The following is a 26,409-nucleotide window of genomic DNA, read 5'->3' as shown; positions in this document are numbered from 1 at the left end:
ATGAAAAGCTTCAGTGCTTCATGAAGCTTCATCTGCCCATCACTAGGTGAGGCACAGAGTGATTTTCAAAATGTTTGCTTGGTATCCTGAGTCCGGAGGTGGAGCGTGAGCCAAGGTGAATCCAGCAACTGCAGCACAAGAAAGTCTTGTTAGCAAGATAAATCACAGCGAGAACTTGAAGCATAAGGCCTGTTACCAACATGGGTTGATGACGAACTGGCAGTGAATGAACATCAACGTGTGGCTTAAATCCCTCTGGCTTGATTGCCTGCAATAGGCTCCAGGTGTGCAGGAGCTGGAGGAGTTGACCCTGCCCAGGGGCGGATCCCAGGTAAGTTCAGGAGCCTTATGGAAATTCCAGCCACCCACCACAGACCATGACACCCAGAGCCTGGGCCTTAACATTACTGAAACAGTGTGAGGTCCTCTTAATAGAGAACAGAGCAAAAATCAGCCAACATCTAAAGAAGAGCTTTGAGTGTTTTCCAAGGACCCTGGAGAACTATTACTACTTAGAGAAATGACCAAGAGAGTTCAGGCTGTGTTGAAGGATAAATGTGGTCGTTCCAAACATTGAACTGTACAAACTCACATTTCACTGCACCTCACATTCCTCTAGCAAAATATGAAGACACGAGGAGTGACTCAAGACTTTTGCACAATACTGTAAGCACCATTTTAATTATTGTTAGCAAAAGAAATGCCAGAAAATGTTTATTTTTGTACTTTTATTCTTTTCATTGAAAGAAATTGTTTACATTTTTTATGCCTTACAGCAAAAGCAAGTTTCACTTCCAAGTTTCATTTAAAATGTTTTTAAATGAAACAAAATTAGGAAAGCAGTGGTAGTTTATCCATTGCGTTATCTTAGTTTTTCCTAAAATGATCTAATATCCCTGTACTTTTAATAGGCCTGTCTATATGATAAAAGTCCTGTGCATCATGAGGTGTATTGCATTTTAGGCCACCAAAATAATTATGTTACCAAAGAGCATCTTGATTCTAAATTTTTCTTTTTGCCACAAAAAAGTGCAGCAAAATCTATTTTAGTTTCATTAGAAATAATTATCATACATCTCAGCTTGAACTCATATTTATCTGTTTTATAAAGTTTAAGCACTTGTAATTTGTTTGACTACACTGACAGGCTTGAATATTTACTTCATAGTTATTTCTGTTACAGAATTTAAAAAGTCGGTTAATGTGAAATTTGTGAGGTCTCATTTGTAAGCATTAAAACATATTTCAACAAGGCACTGTTTGCCCTTCTGGGAGCTTTTTGCTTTTAGCCAAAGAAGAAATCTCGTCAGATTTACTTTCACCAACTCCTGGGTCCAGCCCAGAGGATAGGTTTGACTTTGAGCACCTGAGCCTCTGGCAAGATGCAAATTTAAAATGCAAAACAGTGGGAAGAGTCTCTCTGCTGTGGCTTGAGGTTTCATGTAATACATAATTGAAGGCTGCAGACAGCCACCGTATCCTCCATGGAAGCGCACCTTTACTGACTGACATTATAGTTTCATTTGCTTGAAATTTTCCTATTGCGTCTTTAGACTGCTGTTTTCCATGAATTTTTGATTCAGTTGTTTTCTATAGGAAAAAACCCCCATGTAATACAAAAAATATATGCACACATACTTGTAATAACTTGTATTTAGTAGATCAAAGTTTCCACATGACTGGCAGGAAAAAATTTAATTTGGATTTTAAAAGAATTCAAAGTAGTGGGAAAACCAGAGACTGGTGGGAGGCTGTGTGGAATTTGCTTGTCCTCACCTCAGTGTTAGCTCACAGCTCTGCGGTCATTATGTAACCACATGAACAAATATCTCTTTATCTTAGGGCAGATGAGCAGGCTCCCAGCCACCCTCCACTGTGTGTGTGTGTGTGTGTGTGTGTGTGTGCGTGCGTGCGTGCGTGTGTGTGTATATTTCCTGCTGAAAAACAAATCAAGTGATTGTTTATAGCAGGTCCACAGAGTCTGACTGATCAGACGGACAGCCGACTGAAAGATTCAGTTGACATTGTGCTGTTATTTGAATCTACAGGTCAGTGCTCGTCACCATTAAATACCAATGAAGACTTCACAAAGTATAACAAAGTGATGACATTCGCACAGAAATTCAGCCCTAAATCAATGGATTTATGTGTGGAGGTTGTTTAAATACTCAATCAACAGTGAAATTAAAAAAAAAATCATGAACCACACACACACACCTTACATCAAGGCTATAGCAACACTGAGCTCTAGTGGTGAGAACTGATATTTTAAAGCAGGGATGTCAAACACAAGCCCCTAGGAAATGACGGAAATGTTCATGATTCTTGTGATCGATGGAAATTTAGGTTTAGGCAATGTACAACCAGAACTTTTTCTATAATTATACACATCATGTGGAAAAAACAGAGACTGCTGAAAATGCCATTCTTTTTCTTACATTGAGATACATCTGGGACTTAATGTGCAGTTGCAGATCTTTACACTGACAGAAAGTGGAGTTTCACTTGTCGTCCCACTTAAGAACAAACTGGTCTGTATGATGTAGAAATTAATTAGCTCTCAGTTCACTGCTGATATCTTTCCTCCTTGCCATTGTGTTAACACACACCTGAATGATCCAGAGCAGCATACTGCCAAACCCCTACATTTATAGATGTTCTCACATCTGTTGTTCAAATAATTATTAAATGATAATCAGATTAGTCAGTTGATTTGATTGTTAATAGCTGGCTGCTACTTAACCCTCTATTCCTAGCACTAAGCAGTAAGAGTGCAGTTAGTTTGTCACACACTGTTTCTGAACTTTAGATTCATTTTTACAAAATGACTAATGAAATGGCATAAGATGTAATGTTTTGTGGTTTGTCTGAGACTGAGTTTATTTAACGCCTGCCAAGGACCAGGTGATGATTTTTATTGTGTCTATTATTATGCATAAAAGCTTAAAACTGATGATGATACTTTTTTGAAATCTAATTATACTGAAGAATAGGGAAAGTGGGGCCATACCAAATCTACCAGGAGAACATCTTAAATATCTTCTCAAATACCTAAGCTGGGCAACACTGGGGTGGGGCTATTTGGGGGTCTCTGTGCTTGTAGAAGTTCAGGGTAACCAGGAGGATTTATTTCTGTAATTATGAGGCATCGGTATAAGAGGTAAATACAAATATGTTTTTAATGCCGTCAGCACTGAAACACACGTCAAGCACTACTGATAGTAAAACTTATGTGGAAACTACATTTATTGGTGGAAACCAATGAGGGCAGCAAAGCACCTTTCAGCTTGTCGTCTTCTCAACCGAAGAAGGAAATGACGCTCGCTGGAGGTTGGGGCGCCCCCTGTAGGGTAGGAGGACTTTGTGATATACCTGCTAGAATATAAATGTTAAAAAATTAAAATCACGCATTTTCCGAGTTGATATTGTTGGTTTATCAGCTCTGGCAACGTGTCTTCATAGACCGAGCTGTGGACGGCCTGCAGAGGGCTTCGCGTCGGCTCTGCTGGGCTCGGAACAGTGACGTGGGGTAGCGGCTTGTCTGGTGACGTGTCTCTACGGCTCCCTCTTTTCTCACGGAGCGGCTGATGGAGCCACACTGAAATTGCACAGCACTCAAACGGATACCAGTAACACGGCAGGAGTCGGACTAAGGACACCATGGGAAGTACGTGTTATGTTTTCTTGTGTATATGCTTGTTTTTGGTGCCCTAAAATACCTGCTATATTTTTCCTTTTTAAAATCTCGAACATTAAAGGGCACTCGGCGCTCGTCGGAGAAGCTAATTGGCTAACCTTGGCCAGGTTATGTGGCACTTGGAGCTAGCTCATAACGGGAGAAGGTTCACAGCCTTGTTATTTTTCGATTGGATTAAGTACCATTGTAGTGATTTATATCACGCTGGGATGCCTCTTGTGTGTCTCTTTGAGCTGTGTGTCAACTCTTCATCTTAGAAAATGATGGATAACTTGTTCTGTGATTGAACGCCAGTTAGCATCACGCTAAATGAACTAACCATGTACAGCACAGAGGTCTTTACTTTCCCTTCACTTTTATAATGTAACTGGCTTTTAAGTCCAGTTTGACTTTCTGTGCGGCTGGGGAGCAAAAAAAAAAAGAAAGAAAGAACCGAAGCGTGTGTGTGAAATCACTTTCTGTCATAGTCAGTTTCATTGATTAATAGATCGGATCAAGGTGACAAAACATTAGGCAGCTCCACCGTAAGCGGTCTAAAAGTGAGCACACACCTAATATTAGTAACTCCCAGCTGTGCTTACCTTTCTACATCCTCGTTGTTGCATTTTAGTGTGATGACGAGACTGGCTTGTTTGGTTTTGCTGCCAGCTGTTTAGCTGCTGGTTAGTGATGACGTAGCATCAAAGTAGATCTGGCTAAAGAGGAACAAAAGCTCAGATGTTGTCGATACTCATTGCAGAGCTGCTTGATGTGTTGTTTGGTGTAAATACATATACATTTCTTAACTCGTCATTCTCTTTTTAGTCAAATTTTTGGAGGTCATCAAGCCGTTCTGTGCAGTCCTGCCAGAAATCCAGAAACCAGAAAGAAAGGTAAGCTTTGAGCTTTAGTTTAGTACATTAGTACACAGTGGTGATGATTTACACCATGAATGAATGCGAACAACAGCTTATCATCTCCTCTGTTTTTCCTCTTTTTTAAATTTTTTTTTTTTTTTAAACCTTGCAGATTCAGTTTAGAGAAAAAGTACTATGGACCGCCATCACACTGTTCATCTTTTTGGTGTGCTGCCAGGTTGGTATCTGTCAGTGACAGCCTTCCTACTGGTTGTGCTTTTGGTCATAGTGCTTTGTTGCATAATTTTTTTCTCTTTTTTTTGTTCTTGCAGATCCCACTCTTTGGCATCATGTCATCAGATTCAGCAGATCCCTTCTACTGGATGAGAGTAATCCTGGCCTCCAACCGAGGTGTTTACTTATATTTAATTGGTTTCAAAAGAACTTTGCATTTTGCGTTCTTTGTGACTTTGCCAAGGAGAAATAATCTAATCCCACTGTCTTGTCATGCAGGACGTAATCTTTTATCACGTGTCGTAAGTCAAAGGTCAAAAGTTGCAGGGATTGTGTTTGTGACGCTGACTGTGTTCTTCAGGTACTCTGATGGAGCTGGGTATCTCACCCATTGTCACCTCAGGCCTCATCATGCAGCTGCTGGCTGGTGCCAAGATCATTGAGGTGGGAGACACTCCTAAGGACAGAGCCCTCTTCAACGGAGCTCAGAAATGTAGGTGTTATTATTACTCATCAGACAGTTGCTATTTTCAGAAGCTGTCATGTACCTTTTTGAAGCTTTAAAGATGTCTTTGATACTCTGATGCTTGCACTTTCATAACAGCTCTCATTTCAGTTGTGTCAGTTGTGCCTGTTTCACATTTTTTGATGTACTTTTACAGTGTTTGGAATGATCATCACCATTGGACAGGCTATTGTGTATGTCATGACTGGCATGTATGGAGATCCTTCAGAGATGGGTGCTGGGATATGCTTGCTCATCATCATCCAGGTTAATATAAATTACAACTGCTAACACCATATGAAAAAAATGATTTAAACTTTTTAACCTACCTACAAAATGAGCATTTGTCAAGAAGAGTGTTAAACTCCTGCCTTTGTCTCCAGCTCTTTGTTGCAGGTCTGATTGTCTTACTACTGGACGAGTTGCTGCAGAAGGGTTATGGCCTGGGATCTGGTATTTCTCTCTTCATTGCAACCAATATCTGTGAGACCATCGTCTGGAAGGCCTTCAGCCCCACAACTGTCAACACTGGCAGAGGTATTGGCACTAAGAAACAAAAGGCTTTAAAGCTGAGTGATTGCAGAGCGAGGTATTTCTGTGTATCTGTATTATACTCACTTAATCTGTGGGTCTTTCCCAGGTACTGAGTTTGAGGGAGCCATCATCGCTCTTTTCCATCTGCTGGCCACCCGTACAGACAAAGTGCGTGCTCTAAGAGAAGCCTTCTACAGGCAGAACCTGCCCAACCTCATGAACCTCATCGCCACTGTCTTTGTGTTTGCAGTGGTCATATACTTCCAGGTGACTTACTGTTTATCTCACCTGATTTTTATTCGACTCTGAGGAATATGCATTGTATTAAATCAAATGTTTCTTCATCAGGGCTTCAGGGTTGACCTGCCCATCAAGTCAGCACGCTACCGTGGCCAATACAACACCTACCCCATTAAATTGTTCTACACCTCCAACATCCCCATCATCCTCCAGTCTGCCCTGGTCTCCAATCTGTATGTGATTTCTCAGATGCTCTCAACACGTTTCAGTGGCAACTTCCTGGTCAACCTCCTGGGAACCTGGTCTGTAAGTACATTTAGTCCAAGTCATGGCAGCATAGATATGAAGCAGGCGACTCAAATGTTGCTTTATTAAGAGGAGCCATGGCTCGTCTCCACCCTATTCAGTACAAATACAATATTTGTGTTTAGGACACTTCGAGTGGAGGACCAGCTCGTGCCTACCCAGTGGGCGGTCTGTGCTACTACCTTTCTCCACCTGAATCATTTGGTTCGGTTCTAGACGACCCCGTTCACGCCGTCATCTACATCGTGTTCATGCTCGGCTCCTGTGCCTTCTTCTCCAAGACCTGGATCGAGGTCTCAGGATCCTCTGCCAAAGATGTAAGTGTGTCTTCGTGCAAACATGTAGGGTTTTCATTATGTCAGAGTCATGTATTAAATATGTCCACCGATTTTTATTTTGTGCATCTCAGGTGGCGAAGCAGCTCAAGGAGCAGCAGATGGTAATGAGAGGACACAGAGAGACCTCCATGGTGCACGAACTTAACAGGTACACACAAAAAAAGACTTGGAAATGTGCTCTTAGGTTTAATGTTTGCAGCATATTTAAGTCTTTATTTCTGTCCAATTTCTATCTGCAGGTACATCCCCACAGCTGCTGCATTTGGTGGGCTCTGTATAGGAGGGCTCTCAGTCATGGCAGACTTCCTGGGTGCCATCGGCTCAGGTACAGGAATCCTGCTGGCTGTGACCATCATCTACCAGTACTTCGAGATCTTCGTGAAGGAGCAGAGTGAAGTTGGCAGCATGTCAGCGCTGCTCTTCTAGAAAACACTAATTTTTTTTTTTTTGCGACAGACACAAAAGAATCCACCCCTATCAATGTTTTTTTTTATGTTGCAATATGTACAATCAGTCTGTTTTGCAGCTGGAAGACGTAAATTTTATGCCATCGTCTTTGCGCTCCACCACACTGCTCCTGCATTTCAGTGCTGAGAAAACTTTTGGCTACGTCCAGGGTTGAGCATGGTATTGTGTGTCTTTATTTCCCTTTTTTTTTTTTTTTTGTCCCAGTAGCAGTTACCCATCTCTCTGCAGGCTGCCTGAATCCCCACTGACTGTCTTATCAGCTAAAGAAGACCTTAAAAAAAAGTTTGAGGTGCTGTCTTTGACTGACCTCAGGCATTGATCATTGCAGCATGTTCAAGGAACACTAACACAGCATGTTGATGCTTATTTCAAGCTGAAAGCACTGTGCCTGGATATATCAGGGGGAACTGAAAGAAAGCCATCTTGTTCATCACCTAGCAATCATTTTGAGGTTTCTAGGAGCCTATAGTAGGATGTGGAAAGTACAGATAAGATATGTTTGTACTCCTGATAAGGTTTCTGGTAATCTCATACAGTTTACCTTTGCTTTGATTTTAAATCTCATGGACTATGTTTATATTCACTCTGGTCTGATGTAAGGCGCAGTGGTTGTCCTCTTGTCTCTGGGTCCTCAAAGGAAAGTGTTTGTCTGTGTTGTCATGCTCTTTTTATTCCCAGACTGAATCGCTGCACAAAACTGCCGAGATGGTCGGGATGAGGGTGGGTTTGATAGGGATGGAAAAAGGGGTCTCATTTTTGTTTTTACTTTATGTAACAGACATAATTGTGTTATTAAAAAACAGGATTTGTTTTCCAATACACTTGGACATTGTTTTGATTCTTGTTGTTGTTGTTTTTATTTACAGTAGCAACTATTTTTACCACATGTTATTGATACAGCAACCAACACGTAGATAATGAGTTACTATTTAGTTAAAAGTTTATATCTAGAGTAGGGCATTATCGGGTGCTGTAACTTGTGACTTCCTGTAGAGGTCACTGTCGTTTGAGATACCTGCTCCACATTTGAGTTAAACTGGCAATGTGGCTAACTTAGAGAGAGAGCCGCACACTGTTGTATGCACACCCACAGCCAATCTAGAGTCAAGAGTTACCCTAACAAGCGTGTTTGTGGACTGTGGGAGGAAAGTGAAACCCACAGGTAAAACCCACAGAGGTGCAGGGAGTCCTCAGCTGAACACAAATACTTTTAACCCTCTGGGCTTGTTCAAAATCACTACCATTTCAGCTTGTTCGTGGCCACCAAAAGATTAGGTCTGTAATTTTTATTTTGTTTTTTTGCCATTTTTTCTGCATAAAGCTTTTAACTAACTTCAGTTCTTTTCATAAATATAAAATAATTATTACTTTTTAAATTTTTAACCCTTTAAACACCAGTTTGTCCACTGCACTAGCTGGAAGACAACCTCAAATCTCACAATTTTATATAATTGCATTGCTACTGAAATTTCTTGTATTATTAATAGTAGAGTCTGGGGCATGTAATTGATTCACATCAACATTGATTATAATGCATTGTTATTTTTGTGCAGGGAGAGCAAAAACATAAAAACTCCCTCTCAGCTTGTTCGTGGCCAAAAATGGCCACCCCTTGTTTACATTTACAAAATGCTATAAAATTCATATATATTAAGAAAAATTTCCACTTTTTTTGACTTGATTTCTTAGATTAGCATCAGTGCTGTTCATGAAAATCAAAATTTCATTCAAATTCAGAATTTTAACCCTTTAAATATCAGTTAGATCACATAATCCTAGGAACTCATAAATGGAAAAAATCATAAAACCCCGATTTTTTTCCAAATAAAACATGCCATCTGATTTATTTTCTAACCATGATGGAGGTTAGATGTATAGCAATAATTAAAAGTATCAATGAGTTTTATGCATCTTTGTTTTTTTGTGCAGTAACAGAAAAACAAAAAAACTCCCTCTCAGCTTGTTCGTGGCCAAATATGGCCACCCCCTGTTTATGTTTACAAAATGCTATAAAATTCATATATACTAAGAAAAATTTCCACTTTTTTTGACTTGATTTTTTGATTTGCATCAGTGCTGTTCATCAAGACCAAAATTTTAATCAAATCCAGAATTTTAACCCTTTAAATACCAGTTAAATCACATAATTTTAATGATTTAAATAGGGATAAAATCCCCATTTTTTTCCTAAATAATACATGCAAACTGATTTATTTTCTAATCATGATGGAGGTTAGATGTGTAGCAATAATTAAAAGTATCAATGAGTTTTATGCATCTTCGTTTTTTTGTGCAGTGACAGAAAAACAAAAAAACTCCCTCTCAGCTTGCTCGTGGCCAAATATGGCCACCCCCTGTTGATGTTTACAAAATACTATAAAATTAATATATTAAAACATTTTTCTACTTTCGTTGACTTGATTTTTTAAATTAGCACCAGTCCTAGTCATGAAAACCAAAATATAATTCAAATTCAGATATTATACCCTTTGAATACCAGTCAGATTATGTATTATTATAGTAAAAAATAGTAATAAAGTATAGTAATAGTAATAAAGTTCACATTTTTAGCACATGAATGATGAAACCCAATATTTCTTTTTATCATCATTGCAGGTCAGTAACAGTAACAATGATTTATTTTTACTTTTTTTTAGGGGGTGGGGCGGTGGGGGTTAAATTAATGGCCAAAAAGAAAATCACAAATGGTGTGTTAGTGGCCAGAAAGGCAATTTAATGACCAAATAACCACTGAAATGACCAATAAAATGATCAAAATTTATATTCCAGTGTGTGCTTCTGTGTGCATCCTCATTAGCAGCAGGATGTACTAACCACATTAGAGTGGTCTTTGTAGGCACACTTTCTACACCTGGTGCAAAGGGCTGCTGTTCCAATCCTGGAGGTGCACCTTTTGCACCTTCTTCTCATTTCGTTGGTGGGGTGTGGGTCACACTCTGGGTCAGACTACTGTATCTTGAGATCAATGGCAGAAGTGGCTGAGAATTAAGGAGAAGGGTGTCCTGCAGTTGTTGAGGTCACCAGCATGTGTCCCAGCTCTCCCAGGATCACTCTTCATTTGTAGGTTGTAGAGGACTCCCCCACTTCAGTAAAGTTGTTTCCGGCGGGACAAAGGCATCATATCCCAAGACATCCAGGAGACTGGAGAAAAAGCCATCAGCCATCAGTTAGTTTTCCTTCTACAACTCGAGGTGCCAACATCCTCTCCAAGTTATCCAAGCAATATTTGTGCCTATTGTAGTCCAGGATTGCTTCTTGCTTTCGCGCATCCTTTATTCCCCATCACTGACTGCTGATTCCTTGTGTGTTGCTGTCAAAAGAAGAACATTCCTCCGTTGCTTTGGCATGTGGGATATCGCCGTGGTAGTTTTGGTGAAGCCAAAGACAGACAACAAAATCTTCCTCTGTTGCAACTGGAGGAGCTGGGGAGGAAGCTCTGGGTTGTTTCCCCTGTGCCAGTTTTCATCTGAGGGGTTCCTCTGCCAAGGTGACCAAAGGAAAGACGTTGTCCTCGGAGCTCCTCCGTCAGTTGGAGTCTGAACCCCATGCCTTTTTTTACTTCCTGAGAACTTCCAGCGTTGTCATCCAACATGCTATGTATTGCTTTATTCTGGTGTAGGCTTTATCTCTACTTCATCTATAATCCTCCAATCCTCACACCTTCACCTCCCGTGCAGGTTTGTAAGGGTGCACAGGAGCTAAAAGATCTCCTTTGTTATAAAAAAGTCAAAAGTAGATCTCAGGCTGCTAATGCAGGAAACTGCATACAGGGTGAGCCCTGGTTTGATACCAGTGGGTACTGGATTGTAGAGCAGTCTCTCTTCAGTAGTGGGACCCACATCGTTTTCCTTTCATGAGTGATCCACTCAGTCAAAGGCTCCTCGGTCTCAGAAAATGCTCCTATGTTCTTTTCCATCAGCTGCTCGGCCTCCACCTCCATGCCCCCCAACCCCAATCCTCCCCCAAAGAAGAGGATCCAGGCAATGGCTAGTACTCAACATCAGTGGTGATACAGTCAGCCTCTTTGGAGATTGTCCCCTCATCTTCTGGAGAGGAACTTACTTCATCTTGGGCTGATGTCTTTTCTTCAAGGGCAGAGGACTTCTTGCTGTCCTTGCTCTCTGACCAGATCATACAGAAAGTGCTTGAAGTAGTGATGACCTTCTTGCCATATTGCCAGAATAAATGATCTGGAAGCTGTTAGGCTTACTTACAGCAGTAGCACTGTCTGCACCTGCATAAATTCCAGGACACGTTTACAAACAGTGTTTGTTGTTGTTTGCGCTGCAGCTGCAGGTTTGAACTCTGCAAAATGTCCTGTGATTGGGGTTTTTTTTTGTTTTTGTTTTTGTTTCAAGAGTTAATTTTTTGGGTATGGTCTCTTTTTATGAAAAATACAAGAGTAAAAGTGCTTTTAACAGGTGCTTCAAAGCTAAATTTGACTGGGAAGCTCAAAGCTCAATAGCATCCACAGAAATTCACTGCAGCCTATGTAATGTTTGATGCGTCATTATTTATTCCAGTCTATCTTGCAAATACATGTTTGTGCTGCAATGTCATGCACAAACACAAACTATTAGATCCTTAAGATCAAACCTATGTCAAAATTGTTTCATTATTTTGGTCCATTGGAGTGTGGTAAGCCATCAAAGGCCACTACTAGAAACTCAGAATATTACATGAAATTGCTTGCTTGGCCAAAAATGGGTAAATGATGTAATTTGGTAAAAAACATTAAAAACTACAATTTTCATGTGTTGAGTTTAGAATGAAAGCAGTTTTACCTAAATCGCATGATATAGTACTGTCAATAACAAGGAATCAAAAAAGGTGGTTATAATGGGGTTCAATTGGCCAAAAATGGCCACGATAGTCAAGAGGAACAATTTGGTGTATAGTGAATATTATTGATATTATTAAGGAGCTGATGTTGAAAATTAAAAAATCTGAAAAAAATACACACCTTTGGAAAGTTTCATTCCATTTGCATTAACAGAACGAAAATGGTTGAAAAAAGAAAAGTGAAGTGGCCACAAATGGCCAGGATAGAGCCCAGAGGGATCAAGCTGACTCTTACTTGTAAGTGTCCCCTTTATACCCCCATTCATAAATGTTTCTCTGTATAATAGCATATATTTAAGAGATATTTAAGTTAAAATTTTGTAATTGCAGACCCAAAAAATTAAGGCCCCACTTACCAATGAAAATGCATAATGTGGACTATAATTCCATAAGGAAGTTGGAATCTTTAAGTTATCAGCCTTTTTCAGAAAATGAATTTGGTTCTTCCATCCAAAATCTAACAGAGCTCTATCTGTAGTTTTACATATACAAGGGTCAACATGCAGAGATTTTGCGATGAATGTTAGTCTTGAGATTCAGCCTTTGAAAGCAAAATTCATCCTTTTAATGACTAATCTTGTAGAAACCATGAGTTTAATCTTCTTCTTTTTTTAAATTTTTTTAATTTTAACTTTTTCTGTTATGGGCTTGAAGTTATTGAAACATTGCTGTGATTAATTAAGTTCAATATTAAATTTTTCACAGGGATATGTGAGATAGAGTCAGTATTACAATCCTTCGTCCTAAGTCATATTTTTTTAAGCTTAAGAAAAAGACCAGAAGCTTTAGACAATGATTTTAACAAAAGAAATCTGTGAGTTATATTTAAAAAAACAAAAAAACAAAAACAATGTTGTGTTATTAGCAAGCTGACTAATGAAAATTGTCATTTTAGTGATATAAATGCCCTGTAAGTTGCTAGATTTTATATGAGACCACAGTAGCTGAGCAACAAGAAGAAAAAGTTATGATGAAATCAAATTGAATGAAATTATGATGTCTGGTGCCAAATTACACATCATATTAACTGTAATACAGCAGTTGGCATTGTTACATAACACTCTAACCGCATTGCAAAAAAAGTCTCCAAGACCATGCTTTTTAAATAAATGGTGTAAAAACTGGTGTATACCTGTGTCAAAGGCCTATCTAAAAATTTAAAAACAGAATATAGCAATTATCTGGAAGTATGAGTAATCCAACAGATCCAAGGCAAGTCTGATATTACTGGAAATATGTTTGTTAGGTAAAAAGCCAGGTTGCTCTTCATCAGTTATTGGTTATAATACCAATGTGATTTTATGTCCAAAGTCAAGAGCCAAAATTTTGTAATCATTATTTGATAAGCGCATCGGACACCAGCTGTCCAATGCGCTTATCAAATAATGATTACCAATGTGATTTTCTGTCCAAAGTCAAGAGCCAAAGTTTGGTAATCATTATTTGATAAGCGCATCGGACACCAGCTGTCAATTAAACGCAAATCTTTTTTTAGGTTTGGGAATTAGAGTAAACACTCCTTGAGTCATACTCCAGGGTTATGCACAGTGTTGGGTAAGTTACTTTAAATTAGTAACTTAGTTACATTACTAGTTACTTCCATCAAAAGTAACTCAGTTACTTCAAGTTACTCGTTACTTTCAAAGTAACTAGTTACTAGGGAAAGTAACTTTGGTTTTACTCAGACTTCTCTTGTTAATGTGTTGCTAACTGGATACCCAGCAAGAGTGCCAGTGTTCTAGCTTGCTTACTTGCCACAAGTGCACTGTGCCACCTACCAAAGGAAAAAATAATGTGCATATTTCCACGAGAGAAATCCCACGCCTGGACCGTCGTTCACCGCCGCCATGATTCTAGCCTACGTTACAGCGTCATGTGCGCTTTTTACATCCAACACAAAAACTGCAGTCTTGGTGCTTTTGATTGTACTCAGAACTCAGAAATTCTGCCTTCCGAATGGGAATATGTAGGTAACACCAGACTGCAGATGAGCTGCATACAGGGCTGGACTGGGACAAAAAATCAGCCCAGGCATTTTGACTAGATTGTAGCAAAAATCATAAAGCCTTTGAATGAAAACAAACACTGTTGTGACAGTGATGTACACTGTTCTGATGGTATATATGTATCAATCAATCAATTGTTTGTTGTAAGACTCAGATAATTATTTATTAAAAGCTAGACATTTTAAATGAGAATAAGAAAGTATTTCTTTGTGCCCCCCTTTCCCTGTTAATGCCCTACCTGGCCCCCTGGCAACACTTTGCTAGATCCGCCCCTGCACAGTTACCAGCTGTCAGCTACTTAGAAAAGGATCCTGGTGTTATTTGTCTCTCAGAAACAGTTCATAACTTCCCTTCAACTCATTCATGTCACCTAAAAGGTAAAGCTGTTTCTCCATCACCTGTTCAGCTCTGATGATTCAGTAAGGACATCTCCTGGTTTCATCTTCATGTTTCCCTCTCACCACATATCCAAACCGATATCATGACCAGCAGCTTTACAGCTGTGGCTCCAGCAAACATCAGCTGATACTAGAAAGTAATATTAAATAAATTCTAACAACAGCTGATCAAACGTGCTGCTGTTGTTTAACGCGACATCCGGTGGTTTCCTCTTTCTGGCGCAAAGTGGACGATGAATAAACAAGAGAACTGATCAGCTGATCATTGATCAGTTTCATGATTAAAGTAGCAACAGGAGAGGGAGGGGAGAGAATGAGAGAAGAAGAGGCAGCTGTGCAGCAAAGACACAGAATAACTCCAGCTTTGTGTCTTTTTCATTGTAGCTGAATTACGGGACAAACTGTTCCTTTTCACCTAAATACGAAACGCGTAATAATTTCTCTGAATAACAGACGATTCCGTTTTTTAGGGAACTGTTGGCAACTCTAATAATTAACCGTATGAACAAAATAAAGTTCAACATCAGTAACATAGCACCACCCAGCTGTATAGAAACCCCGTCATGCTAGCTAGCACGCAGTACGAAAAAGTCAGCACAACGAAAATAAACTCCACCTAAACTTGGTTTATATCTGACCCAGATAGACTGCAGGTCATAACTTCTTACCTGAAGTTCAGTTCACCTGACACTCGGACGGGCGGCCGCTTCGGGTCTCTCCTCTTGCCTCCCCTTTCCCTCCTCCACCTGCTGGCTTCCACCACTTGCTAATGTTACTGAATCTGTGGAAGCTCCGCGATAGCCACCACACGAAGTAACGAATAACGAGCCTATCTAAATCCCAGTAACGAGTAACGCGTTCCTGATTTTGGCATAATAACTAGTTACCGTGCTCGTTACCACAATAATAACGTAGTTACTGTAACGCGTTACTTAATAACGCGTTAGTCCCAACACTGGTTATGCACCAACTGATATGCGTTCATTAAACCGTTGCAATAAAAAAAGGGAGCTCACTGGGGAGCAAATAATTTATAGAATGAGATGAAAGGCCACCTGTCCCCGGTGATGTATTATTTTCAGCCGTCTTACACAGTCTATGATTTCTTTAAGTGATAACGGAGCGCCACATAATTCCTTATCTTCCCGCTCAAGTTTGGAAGTGTTTTGTAAAGAGTTTAGAAAAGCCAGAGCATCACTCTCACACTATTTTGATGTATAAAGTTTTTTTTATATAATAAAATGAACAGAAATTAGATATAATTTTCGGGTTATCAGTTCCACTTCTTCTATTCTTATACGAGTAACTGTATTCAGTTTTGCATTATATTTTTCTAACCTAAGAAAGAGGAATTCTGCCGTCCTCTAGCCATCGTTTCCGAGACACCACAGATGCCCCTCCTTTATACGTTGTCTAGTCTTTCTTTTAAATCTTGTTTTGTAACGCTATTATTTACGGAACACTTGAGTGACGTCATTACTGCGCGCCCGCGTGTGGTCGGGTCAGGCGTCTGGACGCCGGGTAGCCTGTCAAATGAAATCGTTTAATTTGCTAAATAGTCTTTCTCGCACTAGTCAACTTTGCTCCCGGAGGACGAGGCCCGACGAGCCGTAGCATCAGCAGACATGTCTTACTGCAGGCAGGAAGGTAATTTTTATCTTCTTTCATTCATTTTTGCTTCCATGGCTGAGCAATGTCACCGAGCGACCCACCACCACCATGCTAGGCTAACGTCTACACCCAGCGAGACCTTACTGTTTGTTACAGTATGTCAGGAAACCGGCCAGCCTCCTGCTATAGCCAACACAGCTTTCAAACAGATTGCAGTACTTTTTGACTTAATGCTGTGATTACTGTAGTAAAGTGCATGTAAAACAGTGACTGCGGTGCTGTTAAACAGCTAGCAGTGTTGCTCTTGGTGCTGCCATGAGTTTCAAGCAGCAGGTGAAAAGCCAGTCACTGTCATACTTATAGCTTTTCACCTGTCCTTGTTCTTCAGTCAGCACATAATCTTCTCAGTTAATTTTCAAAGTGGAGCCAGTTGTTTCAGTCAGCAAGCCTTTACTTGTTGCAGCAATGAAAGATTATAAATGAAAGTCATAGACCCAGTAACCCATTTCCTCGCGTTTTTGTGTTTTGCCTTGTTTTCATTTAAGGTAAAGATCGCATCATCTTTGTGACGAAGGAAGACCATGAGACACCCAGCAACGCTGAGCTGGTAGCGGATGACCCCAACGATCCATACGAGGAACAGGGTTAGTCTTTCAGACTGTATAGATGTGCTTTCCAAAAGAATAATTTGATTTATTTGCTGATGTGCAGTTGTTTGCTCTCCATAGTGTAGTGGCTTACACATTTGCCTGACAAATGAAAGATCCCTGGTTCATCTCCTGAGAAGAGACACAAATCCCTGTGGCGATACATCAGGAAGGGTTTATGATGTGAAAGGATCTACCCACTGTGGCAGGTTCTTGTGAATAAGGGTGCAGCTGATAGTAGCTTCTTCTTATTTAATGATTATAATACTGTGCAAGTTCTAAGCCACCCCTCATATCTTTATAGTTTCCTTCCAAGGAGACAAAATGGTTTTTTTTGTTTTTTTAAGTGGTCTTGATCAATAGTTCTCACAGTTTCAATGTTTTTCTTTGGAAATTGACAGCTTTTGACACTCATCTTCAGTCTAGACCTTGTACCTGACCATTTTCAGAGGGTTTTGTATTCTTTTATTTTGTATGCTACTTAACAGTAACTTATAAATCATTTGAGTTAAAAATGTTCTTTAAAAAAATGAAAGGAAGCTGGACAATTGGAGGACAAAAGAAGAAGTAGCAGGCCTAAAAACCTCTATACAGCAAATGAACAGTATCTGAAAGTCATGTCCTTAAGAAATAGCAAAAATTCCAAAGACCTGACACAAGACCCGAGAGATATATCTGACTCTTCAGTTGTTGCTGAAGCTTCATCAGAAGTGGTCTCGGTGGATGGATCGCTGTCAAGAAGCTATTTGTTAATGAAGGGAAAAAAGTGTCTGAGTCAAATCTTCACTTTTAAGCTCATTAGAATTCTGCAAACTCTAAATTTGCCTTAGATGCTGTTTTTCCATGTATGTTTCCACATCTTTCAGTAGGTTGCATCTCCGCTGAAAAAATGAATTTGGAAGGTGACTGAGGACTTGTGCACAGTACTGTATTTTTATAAGGTTGATGGATGTGACTGAAAAGAACTGAAGAAACTGTTGGACAAGAAAGAAAAACCTGGGTTGTCATTAAAAATAGATTTATGTTTATGTCATTGTGCTATTTTTCGTACCAGGTTTAGTTGCCTGGAAACCACATAAACACATTAACCAGAGACTGTTCATTTTTAAAGAAAAAACTGATTAATTATCAGTACCCCCCTTTTCTTTTTTTTTTAAATTTCTCAGATAACTTTTGTGAAAACCTTTATGCCGTAAACACAGGAATGTTTCTTTCTCTAAAGACCACCCCATATAAACAACATTGGACCCTCCCTGAGCACTAAATATCTGTGACTAATTAAGCAACAGTCAGATCTACTTTAGGTTATTTTGTAATGAATAGTTAATGAACAAGACTGTGTATGTGACTCATTAGTAAAATACCATGTAGGCTTGGACACTGTGTGGCTCAGTTTTTTGTGATACTGTCCGCTAACAGGTACACATCCAGATCTCTCTTGGTGATCTTGGTAGTGCAGGATGCACTACTTTAGTTTCATTAAACATTTAAGGTTTTCCGCTAACCTGCCACGCTCTGGTGTCTTTAGGCCTCATCCTGCCAAATGGAGACATCAACTGGAACTGCCCGTGTCTGGGCGGGATGGCCAGCGGACCGTGCGGCTCTCAGTTTAAGGAGGCCTTCTCGTGCTTCCACTACAGTAAGGAAGAAGTGAAGGGTTCCGAGTGCATCGACCATTTCCGTAACATGCAGGAGTGCATGCAGAGGTACCCCGAGCTCTATCCCCAGGAGGCCGACAAAGACGAGTCCGCCACCCCGTCTGACAGTGCTGCCTTAACGTCCGAGAGCGACTCTACTGCGGTCACCTCAGCTGTTTCGTCTGACAGCACCTCACCTACAGACGACCAGACCGCTAGCTAGAGTTGATTAGGTCAGCGTTAGAGACTTGTCCAAAAGGAGCTCCAATTGGTCTCTTCTCCTCCTCAAGCCTTCAGAGAGGGACTATTGATACAGTTCTGACACTCACAGGAAATCGACGGGCCATCAGGAGAAGAATTTCAGAGAGACGTAGAGCGTGTACACAAATACGAGATGCTTTATTGGCTGAACACTTAAGAAAAAAACCTAATTAAGTTATCTGATTATTGACAGTGGGCCAAGTGATTTGCTTCAGGGACATCAGCCAAAATGCTCATTTTTATGCAGTGCAAACATCACTTGCTGCTTGTTCTCACGCCAGTCAGAATTTCAGCATTTGTAACTGTATCCCGAGGTCAGTTGTGTAGGAGTATAACTAAGCATTTATATTAGTCCATCTAAGAAATCAGAGGTAGATCTTTTGATTTGAGTGACGCTCAGCTTTATTTTACCTCAGACAGTTTTTCAGCACTTCAACTTGTTTTCCACCACTCGAGACCAAAGCAGAAATAATCGACAAGAAAGCTGTTGAAGCATCTGTGCTGTTTTAGATGTTCTGTTTCTGACTTGTTGGCATCATGTATAAACCTACTGAGTCTCCATCTATAACTGTTAGTTTGGTCATCTCTTCTGTTAGTTTTCTATCTGGCCTGTCACATTCACCTGTGAATGCATTAATGTTTTTGTCATGTTAATGCAATCACGAGTCTTCAGTTGAATGCTGTGGTCACCACTCGTGGTTTTTCCAGATTAAAATGATTGCCTGACATTTTCAATCTCCATTTTACTTTCATTCTAAAGAGAGAGGGCAGTGTCCCAGTTTCTTGTAGGATAAACATTTATATTTATTAGACAGTCGACTGTGCTCGTTCTTCAATGCTCAGATTTAACAAGGTGCTGGCAGTGTCCCAGAGTTTTGCGTTTTTTATTGACTTCATAGTTTTACGCAGTTGTTGCAGGTTGGTAAGCGCAACATTCACATTTGGCTGCACTCTGGTGGCTCTGCAGGCCACTGACGCACTTACTTCAGCTCATTGTCATGAAAGCAGGCTAAAATTATATGAACTTTGTTGTCCTGCTTAAAGTAGCTATTAAAAGATGAGCAAACTGAAACGATAAGGGGGTGCAGGTGGTCAGCAACATTACTGGAGTAGGCTGTGGCATTTGAATTTTGCTCAAATGGAACTAAAAGATATCAATAATCAGCCCCCCACACAGTACACCCCTGAATTATAGATCCATGGGTTCACGTCAGATCAGCACACCTGGCTCATGTTCAGAGTCACTAAAACCACCTTCCTCTCTGCTATGCTTAAACTGCAGCAGGTCTTCCTGCATATCTATCTGCATATCTAAGTTCACAGAGTCCAAGCCACATGATTGGCTGATGAAATATTTTCTATATGAGCAGGTGTAGCTGATGACGTGCCTGATGTTTATATGTTAATTGCAGTATTTCACACTTGGTTTTCTGCTAATTAAATAAAAGGAGATGTAGTATTACAGGAAGATTTGTTAGCTTAACAAATCAAAGTATTTTTGCAGTAGCTATCCAGATCCAAAATGAATCTGACTATAAGGGGAAAAAACAAGCAAAAATAAAATCAACTATTTATACAAATTAGGTCTTTAACATCAAGTACAGCACCTTACGTCAGACCACTTTAACATCCATTCACTCTCTTATGCACATGTTGGATGCTTCTCTTCAGTTATGAAGCCTCAACGAGCTGGACAAGTTTGACTCCTGGATTTTCAGTCCACTATCTGAATTGGTCACTCACTCATGAGTATCTTGTAGAATCCTTCTGGATTGCATTCCTCCTCATATTTAGATCGTATGGATCAGCGGCATCCATTTCTCAGGCTGTTTGATACAATCAGACCTACACGAGGTGTCCATGGAACTACGACGCTCTGCATAGTGACGAGCAAACGGCCCGTTCCACGCTCCTCTTTGCCTGCAAGCAGGTACTCCATACCTGCGAGAGAGAAAAATATAAAGATACTGTATATGGATTCAGTCTAAAACGTGAGTATTTTTATTGCAGGGATCTCAAACTCAGTGGGCCACATATGAAAGAAATCTGTCAGCATGACAGTTTGGGCTTGAATTGCCCAGATGGTAATTATAAAGCAGAATGTTTTCGTTAATTAATTGGCCAATTTTATTTATTTGTTTAAAAATGTAAAAAAACAAAACCATTTTTATAAAATGTTTATTAGATTGTGATAAATGGTAGATTATCTGTCATGTAATTGTTTATGAAGCTTATGCATAATAAGGAACATCTGTATATTCATTACACCATTTCCACTTCCTACCGCTGTGAAACTCAATGCTGACATCGTTGCTGTAGTCCAGTCATCTTTCTTCAAACCAGTCAGCCTCCCCTCTGTGTACTTTAAATCTTTCATTTTCCCTTCTGGACTCCTTCGTGCAACCCACCTCCTCGCCATCTCTGCCTCACACAAGTCCCTTCATCCAAGCCTCCATCATTTCGTCACCACCACTATCAGTGTCTAGACTTCTGGGCGTCCTGCCCTAATGGCTATCACTACTGGGATTTCATTCTGCTGTTATTGGGGCATCAGAGTCTAATCACCAAATAGCATAATTGGATTCTATATATCAATAAGTCATATTCTTAGTATTGGTATAAGTATTGGAGTCTTCTAGGTTTAACATCCCTGCTTTACTGTTATTGATGGGGGATAATAGTTGGTTTTGCAGATGCCTTTTAAGATTTGCTTGAAACATTTTTTACCTGGGTTTAATATGGGGCATGTGCAGCCACGGCTGGTCCAGGACAGAGGATAGATGCTGGCGGTTCCTAAGCGCAGCGCCACCTGACCTGATCGAAGGACCTTGCGAACTTTGACGTGAACTTCGGCATGGCTGCCTTTGTCATGAGCAGACAACACATTGGCTTTGATGACTGTAACAGGCCACAAAGAAAGAAAACAGAGAGATCATTCTGAACCTTAAACCAAACTGTAGATGTATGTAATGTTTTTTTAATCAAGTGAAGGCTGGACCTTTTGTTGCTTACCATAATCATGTTTGGTCTTGCAGAGCTCAGACGCACTTCTCAGCTTTTTCTCTTTACAGCTACACTTCCCTGTGTATAGAAACAGAGTTATGCTCTGTATATTTACATAGGAGAAAAATGGTTGAACCAGCATTATTCATCATAATGCAGATTAACATCACCTGTGTAATGCAGAGCAGAGACTGTGAGCTCCTGAGACAAGTGTGCTTCTTCTTCAGTTGGCAAAAAATGATCCAAATCAGGTATTTTCCCACCAATGGGCACATTTAACATTTGCTTATTTGTGTAGCTGTAAAAGTGGAATAAAGCATGTGATTATTACCAATTACTCATCATTCATTAAATTTAGTCTGATAAGTGAAAAATATCTACCTGTGGAGACACTGGCCAGTGAATGGATCACATTGGTGGGGGCATGTGCAAGGTTTGCATCCCTCCCCTCCAAAGCCCCAGTAGCCAGGTAGACAGTGGCTGCAGCTTGTGCCCCCTACACCAGATTTACAGTGGCACTGGCCACTCCTAGGGTGGCACCAGGGTTCCTCCTTTCCAGGTGGAGAAGGGAAAGAACCCTGAGGATCACACCAGCAGCCTGAGTGACAAAAGTTAATTAAGTTAATTAAAACAGTTAGAAAAGTGCCAGCAGATGGAGCTATAGCATTTGTAAGCTTCCCCAATGTTGAATCTCTTTTACTAATAACAGCTATAGACATGTCAGATGCCACAGTAAAACACCCCTCTGCCTTTTGACTCTTACGTGTGCACGTGTGGGGGGAGCTGAGGGGCAGGGATGGGCGGCGGTGGTAGCCATAGCGACAGCGATGGCATCTACGCCCCGCTGTGTTGTGCTGGCAGTCCTCACACACACCCCCACTGAGTCTGCCAGAGGAAAGCCATGCCCGCTGAGAGAAGTGGCAGGTAGCTGCGTGACCATGGCACTCACACTCTTTGGTTGTGAGGATGTGTGATGTCACAGCGATCAGGATGAGAGAGATGAGAGAAAGTGAACAGGTAACACACTTAGAATGGTCCAATTTAAAATTAAATTAAATTTTAAAATTAAATTAAATACACTCAACTGTGTATTTAATTTAAAAGGTTTGGACTGCATTAATTTTTTTAGGCAAGTGAACACGATTGCTTCTTGTCTTAGTCATTCACACTCACACACAAATAACCATGCATGTTACAACCCTCCCATCTGAAGCAATGCTTGGTCCAGTATCTTGGCCAGGAGGAGTTGGGGTTTGCACCACCAACTCTGCAACTAGTAGACAACCTGCATTCCATCACATCCTCCTCTAACTATTCACATCTTTCCCCCCCATGCTTCAAAATCTTCTCTCCTCTCTGTTATTTTCCTTTGTCAGCAAAACGGCATCTCACATACGTAACAGCTGTACAAAGCTGCTGTTGGTCACTTACTCTGGCATGAGTTGGCCTCCCCACTGCTTCCATTGGCAGGCCTCCAAGGTTGATCATTGTAGAGCGGGGCGCACTTGTCACAGTGATCTCCAGCTGTGTGGTGAGTACACAGACACCTACCAAACACCTGGAAGACACATCTTCATCTACATTTGATTTTGTTGCAGATGCCTGCTGTACAAAGAACCATAAAATATGTCAAGGCTGTTAATGTAAAGTGTAAATTTAAAGGACCTTTAACTGTGACCTAATCTAATCTCTTTAAACCAATATTCTGAGTGTGTAATTAATTATTTTTGTACCTTTTTCACTTCAGTGTTTTATCTTTTCCTTTTGATACAAGCATACATACATGCAGGATAAAATGCTCACCATGTTACTGTCCTCTGTTTCCTTGTTTCCATTGTTGTGTGGTACACAATACTCAGCATGTCCATGGCACAGGCAGGTGCCTTTTGCCAGTAAAGTATAAATAGCATAAGGTGCTGAAGCAGAGTTTTCTGAACTGGACGGGGGGGTGTGGACTGAGGATGTGAAGCTTGTCCAGCGTCCTGGGAGGGTCAGAGCTGGGCTACAGGTCTGGGATTTTAGCAGTCTGACACGGAGATTTGTGATGGTCAGGTGAGAGAGGGCCTCTGGACTGTAGGGGTCGAGTGTCATAGCACTGCTGGGGTTTAGAGTACGTAATATGACCTAGAAGGAGAAACATAGCTTTAAACTGCACTGAATGAAACATTTGCACAATGCATTATATCCAAATATCCTCTACCTCTCCACCCGTGCAGGGTGCAGCATCAGTATAGCGGGATGTACACGGTGACCCTGGCTGATCAAAATCATCAGGCAAACTGAATTCTAAGCTGCAATTATACGCAAAAACCTTTAAAGCTTCCCACGTCTTTCCAAAGTCCACTGAGCGTTCAATGGCCATGGCAGCAGGCCGCGGTGACTTGAACACCAAAACCAAGTGAGTAAGATAGAATTTTGTTTCCAGGTCTAAACGTATCTCATCCTGCTGCCCCCGCATGGTTCTACCTCCACCTGATGCCCACCAGGTATCTGGATGCAAGAAAGGGTCATCAGTCATGTGAAGAGCTGGGTGAGGATCCTGAGAGCAGGCCTGAGGACTGACAGAAGGTTGGGGACACAGAGGATGCTGGGATGTGCTGTTCCCACAGCAGTTCGAGAGGGTGAACAGGGTCCTGCCACTTGCCAGGTTTCCTATGGGTGGACTACAGGCACGGTCCAGGCAACTAGAAACTGAGGCAGAGGGTGAATGAGAGTCAGTGAGAGTGTGAGACAGACAGTAGTGGAAAATGTTTATTCCATGACTGAGCAATACAGATCGTTCTTTTGATCTGGCGATGTCCGTGCTGCCAGTGCATTTTCCAACACATGGCATTGCGGACAAAGCCAAAGTGCTGCTCATTACGTTTTACCATGAATATTTAATTTGCCTGACCGCTGTGCTGTCACAGAATCCTGTCCTGCCCTCCCGACTGGACAGCGTTAAGACTCGGGTTACATGTAATGGAAGGACACAAAGCTGTCAGACTATCAAATGCATCAGGAGCGAGCGTAACTTTTGCTTTACGTTTGGGACAAGATCTAAAAACACAGCGAGTTCTTCAGTGTCATAGAAATTTACGTTCTTTACAATAACTCGGTAACTTAAAACATAACCCGAAATAGAGGGCACACGGTCGCTGCTGATTTTTTATTTATTTATTTTTTTAGAAATAAGAGCATCACTGCAAACGGATGATGCGCCTCACCTGCTTCGCTGCCGCGCATCACAACCAAAAATAGCCAACCGAGAGCCACCAGCATCAGATGTCGAGATGTCCCGAGCATATTAGACAGCGTTGTCCTCGTTCCTGCTGTGTTTACAACATGCACGGTGCGTCACACGCTTCCCCGCAGAGGTGGGTCCCAACATAATGTGTGCCCTAATTAACTGTCCAGCTCATTTCTTTGGCTAATTACGCAATGCGCAAAGTGTCCAGATAAATCCAAGAGTAAGTAATTTTTTTCCCCCTCGATGTCCTTCCAGACGTCTGAGGCTCAGTTCATCGTCAGGGACGGCTCTCTCGAACAGATGCGGACTGTGCGTTTCAGGTGCACCAAATGAGGATTCAGTCTTTCGGCAGCGAATTTAAAACGAAATATTGCTAATTTGCACGTGATAGACCTTTCATGTCCTCCATACTGCTCCAACTAAAATGCAAATAAACTCAAGTAAACATTTCCACGAATATCCATCCAACGCGACATCTGTGTGCACCGCCCAAGTCCAAAGCTCCATGCATTTATGCACAGAGAGGAGTGTGGGCTCTATTTATGGATCTCCTCCACCCACCCACCCACCCACACGCACACACAAATAAAACACCCCTATTTTACTTCAATCTGCCAATCTTTTATCCACATTGTGGTGCGTCGTGCGCTCTAGGGAAGGGACGTGCGATTTCAATGTCAGTCAGTCTCACACACGAGCTAAACCAGGTCCCCTCACTAACCTTAATAGGGCTATTTAATTACTTTATCTGCTTCTGCCCCTTTGTTTTTCAGTAGCATTAATTCCAAGTCATAATGCTCTTTGAAGTCTGTAGCGGGAAGAAATCCGAGTGGGGAGCCAAGAATACTCCTTCGTGCAGTTATTTGCAGCTTGATGGACATTATGGCAACAAAAGGAACGTTCATGCAAATGAAAAGGACAAGAAAAGGGCAATTCTTCTTTAAAAACCGGCTGCCTGGATAAATTACAGTGACATTTTTCTTTTTAACACTGGAATATAAACACACGTTCTGGTACCGTGCAGTTCTTCGCTGAGCTTGATGCATTTTCTCTTCCTGGCGCGCACACACACAACAAATTGGGACAATAAACACAATGTCTCCTCAGTTTTATGGCTTAACTTCAAATAAAGGGGCGCTCGGAAAATCGGAAGAGACGCACAGAATTGGATTGGTTTCCATAAACGTCCCCAGTGACATAGAAAGTGTTTGCAGGACTGCCTGCCTGGTTGTGTGAAGTTAAAAAAATGGAATTAGAAAGATTAGCATGGACCAGCCATGATGTATTATTTTTGTTACCTTCAGGAAAATTACAGTTAATTTTCATTTTACCTCTACAATAAATAATAATCCTTGAAAGCGCATTTCCTGTCCTTTATGTCTGGATTTAGAATATTCGAGATGACATTATTTATGATCATTTATTTACATTTAAGAATATATTTCTCTTTTAATACAAATATAGAGAGCTTACTCAATATGGACAAAAAAAATCTATTTAAATTTGTTAATGCAAAGTCAACTATGTCACCAAATTTCATAGGAAGTTATTATCCATGAAGAAATCTGTGCCTGCGTCATCTGTCTCCCTCAAAAT

General features: G+C 40.8%; 3 protein-coding genes across 3 annotated transcripts; 2 read left to right on the top strand and 1 right to left on the bottom strand.

Annotated features, from left to right (window-relative positions):
* The first annotated feature begins 3,438 nt into the window (after window positions 1-3,438).
* On the top strand, window positions 3,439-7,996 carry LOC146386567 (protein transport protein Sec61 subunit alpha-like 1). Its single transcript, XM_084927720.1, has 12 exons — window positions 3,439-3,667; window positions 4,502-4,569; window positions 4,706-4,771; window positions 4,866-4,944; window positions 5,129-5,260; window positions 5,430-5,539; window positions 5,656-5,809; window positions 5,913-6,073; window positions 6,155-6,352; window positions 6,478-6,669; window positions 6,762-6,838; window positions 6,930-7,996. The coding sequence occupies exons 1-12, from the start codon at window positions 3,661-3,663 to the stop codon at window positions 7,114-7,116; spliced, it is 1,431 nt and encodes a 476-aa protein (XP_084783846.1). The 5' UTR covers window positions 3,439-3,660; the 3' UTR covers window positions 7,117-7,996.
* Window positions 7,997-15,874: 7,878 nt separating this feature from the next.
* On the top strand, window positions 15,875-19,309 carry chchd4a (coiled-coil-helix-coiled-coil-helix domain containing 4a). Its single transcript, XM_084927719.1, has 3 exons — window positions 15,875-16,072; window positions 16,582-16,680; window positions 18,212-19,309. Exons 1-3 carry the CDS (start codon window positions 16,051-16,053, stop codon window positions 18,541-18,543), a joined length of 453 nt encoding a protein of 150 aa, XP_084783845.1. The 5' UTR covers window positions 15,875-16,050; the 3' UTR covers window positions 18,544-19,309.
* Window positions 18,701-25,360, bottom strand: LOC146386565 (netrin-4). The gene is made up of 10 exons (XM_084927718.1): window positions 24,791-25,360; window positions 23,785-24,275; window positions 23,388-23,708; window positions 23,016-23,142; window positions 22,348-22,536; window positions 21,966-22,182; window positions 21,755-21,882; window positions 21,594-21,662; window positions 21,309-21,479; window positions 18,701-20,522 (listed from the first exon to the last, which is right to left on the bottom strand). The coding sequence occupies exons 1-10, from the start codon at window positions 24,867-24,869 to the stop codon at window positions 20,386-20,388; spliced, it is 1,929 nt and encodes a 642-aa protein (XP_084783844.1). The 5' UTR covers window positions 24,870-25,360; the 3' UTR covers window positions 18,701-20,385.
* Between the last annotated feature and the right edge of the window lie 1,049 nt (window positions 25,361-26,409).

Source organism: Perissodus microlepis, chromosome 5 (genome assembly GCF_051167445.1).
Source record: "Perissodus microlepis isolate ML-2025 ecotype Zambia chromosome 5, ASM5116744v1, whole genome shotgun sequence".
NCBI lineage: Eukaryota > Metazoa > Chordata > Actinopteri > Cichliformes > Cichlidae > Perissodus > Perissodus microlepis.
Note: the sequence above shows the minus strand (reverse complement) of the source record. Positions and strands in the feature narration are given on the sequence as shown.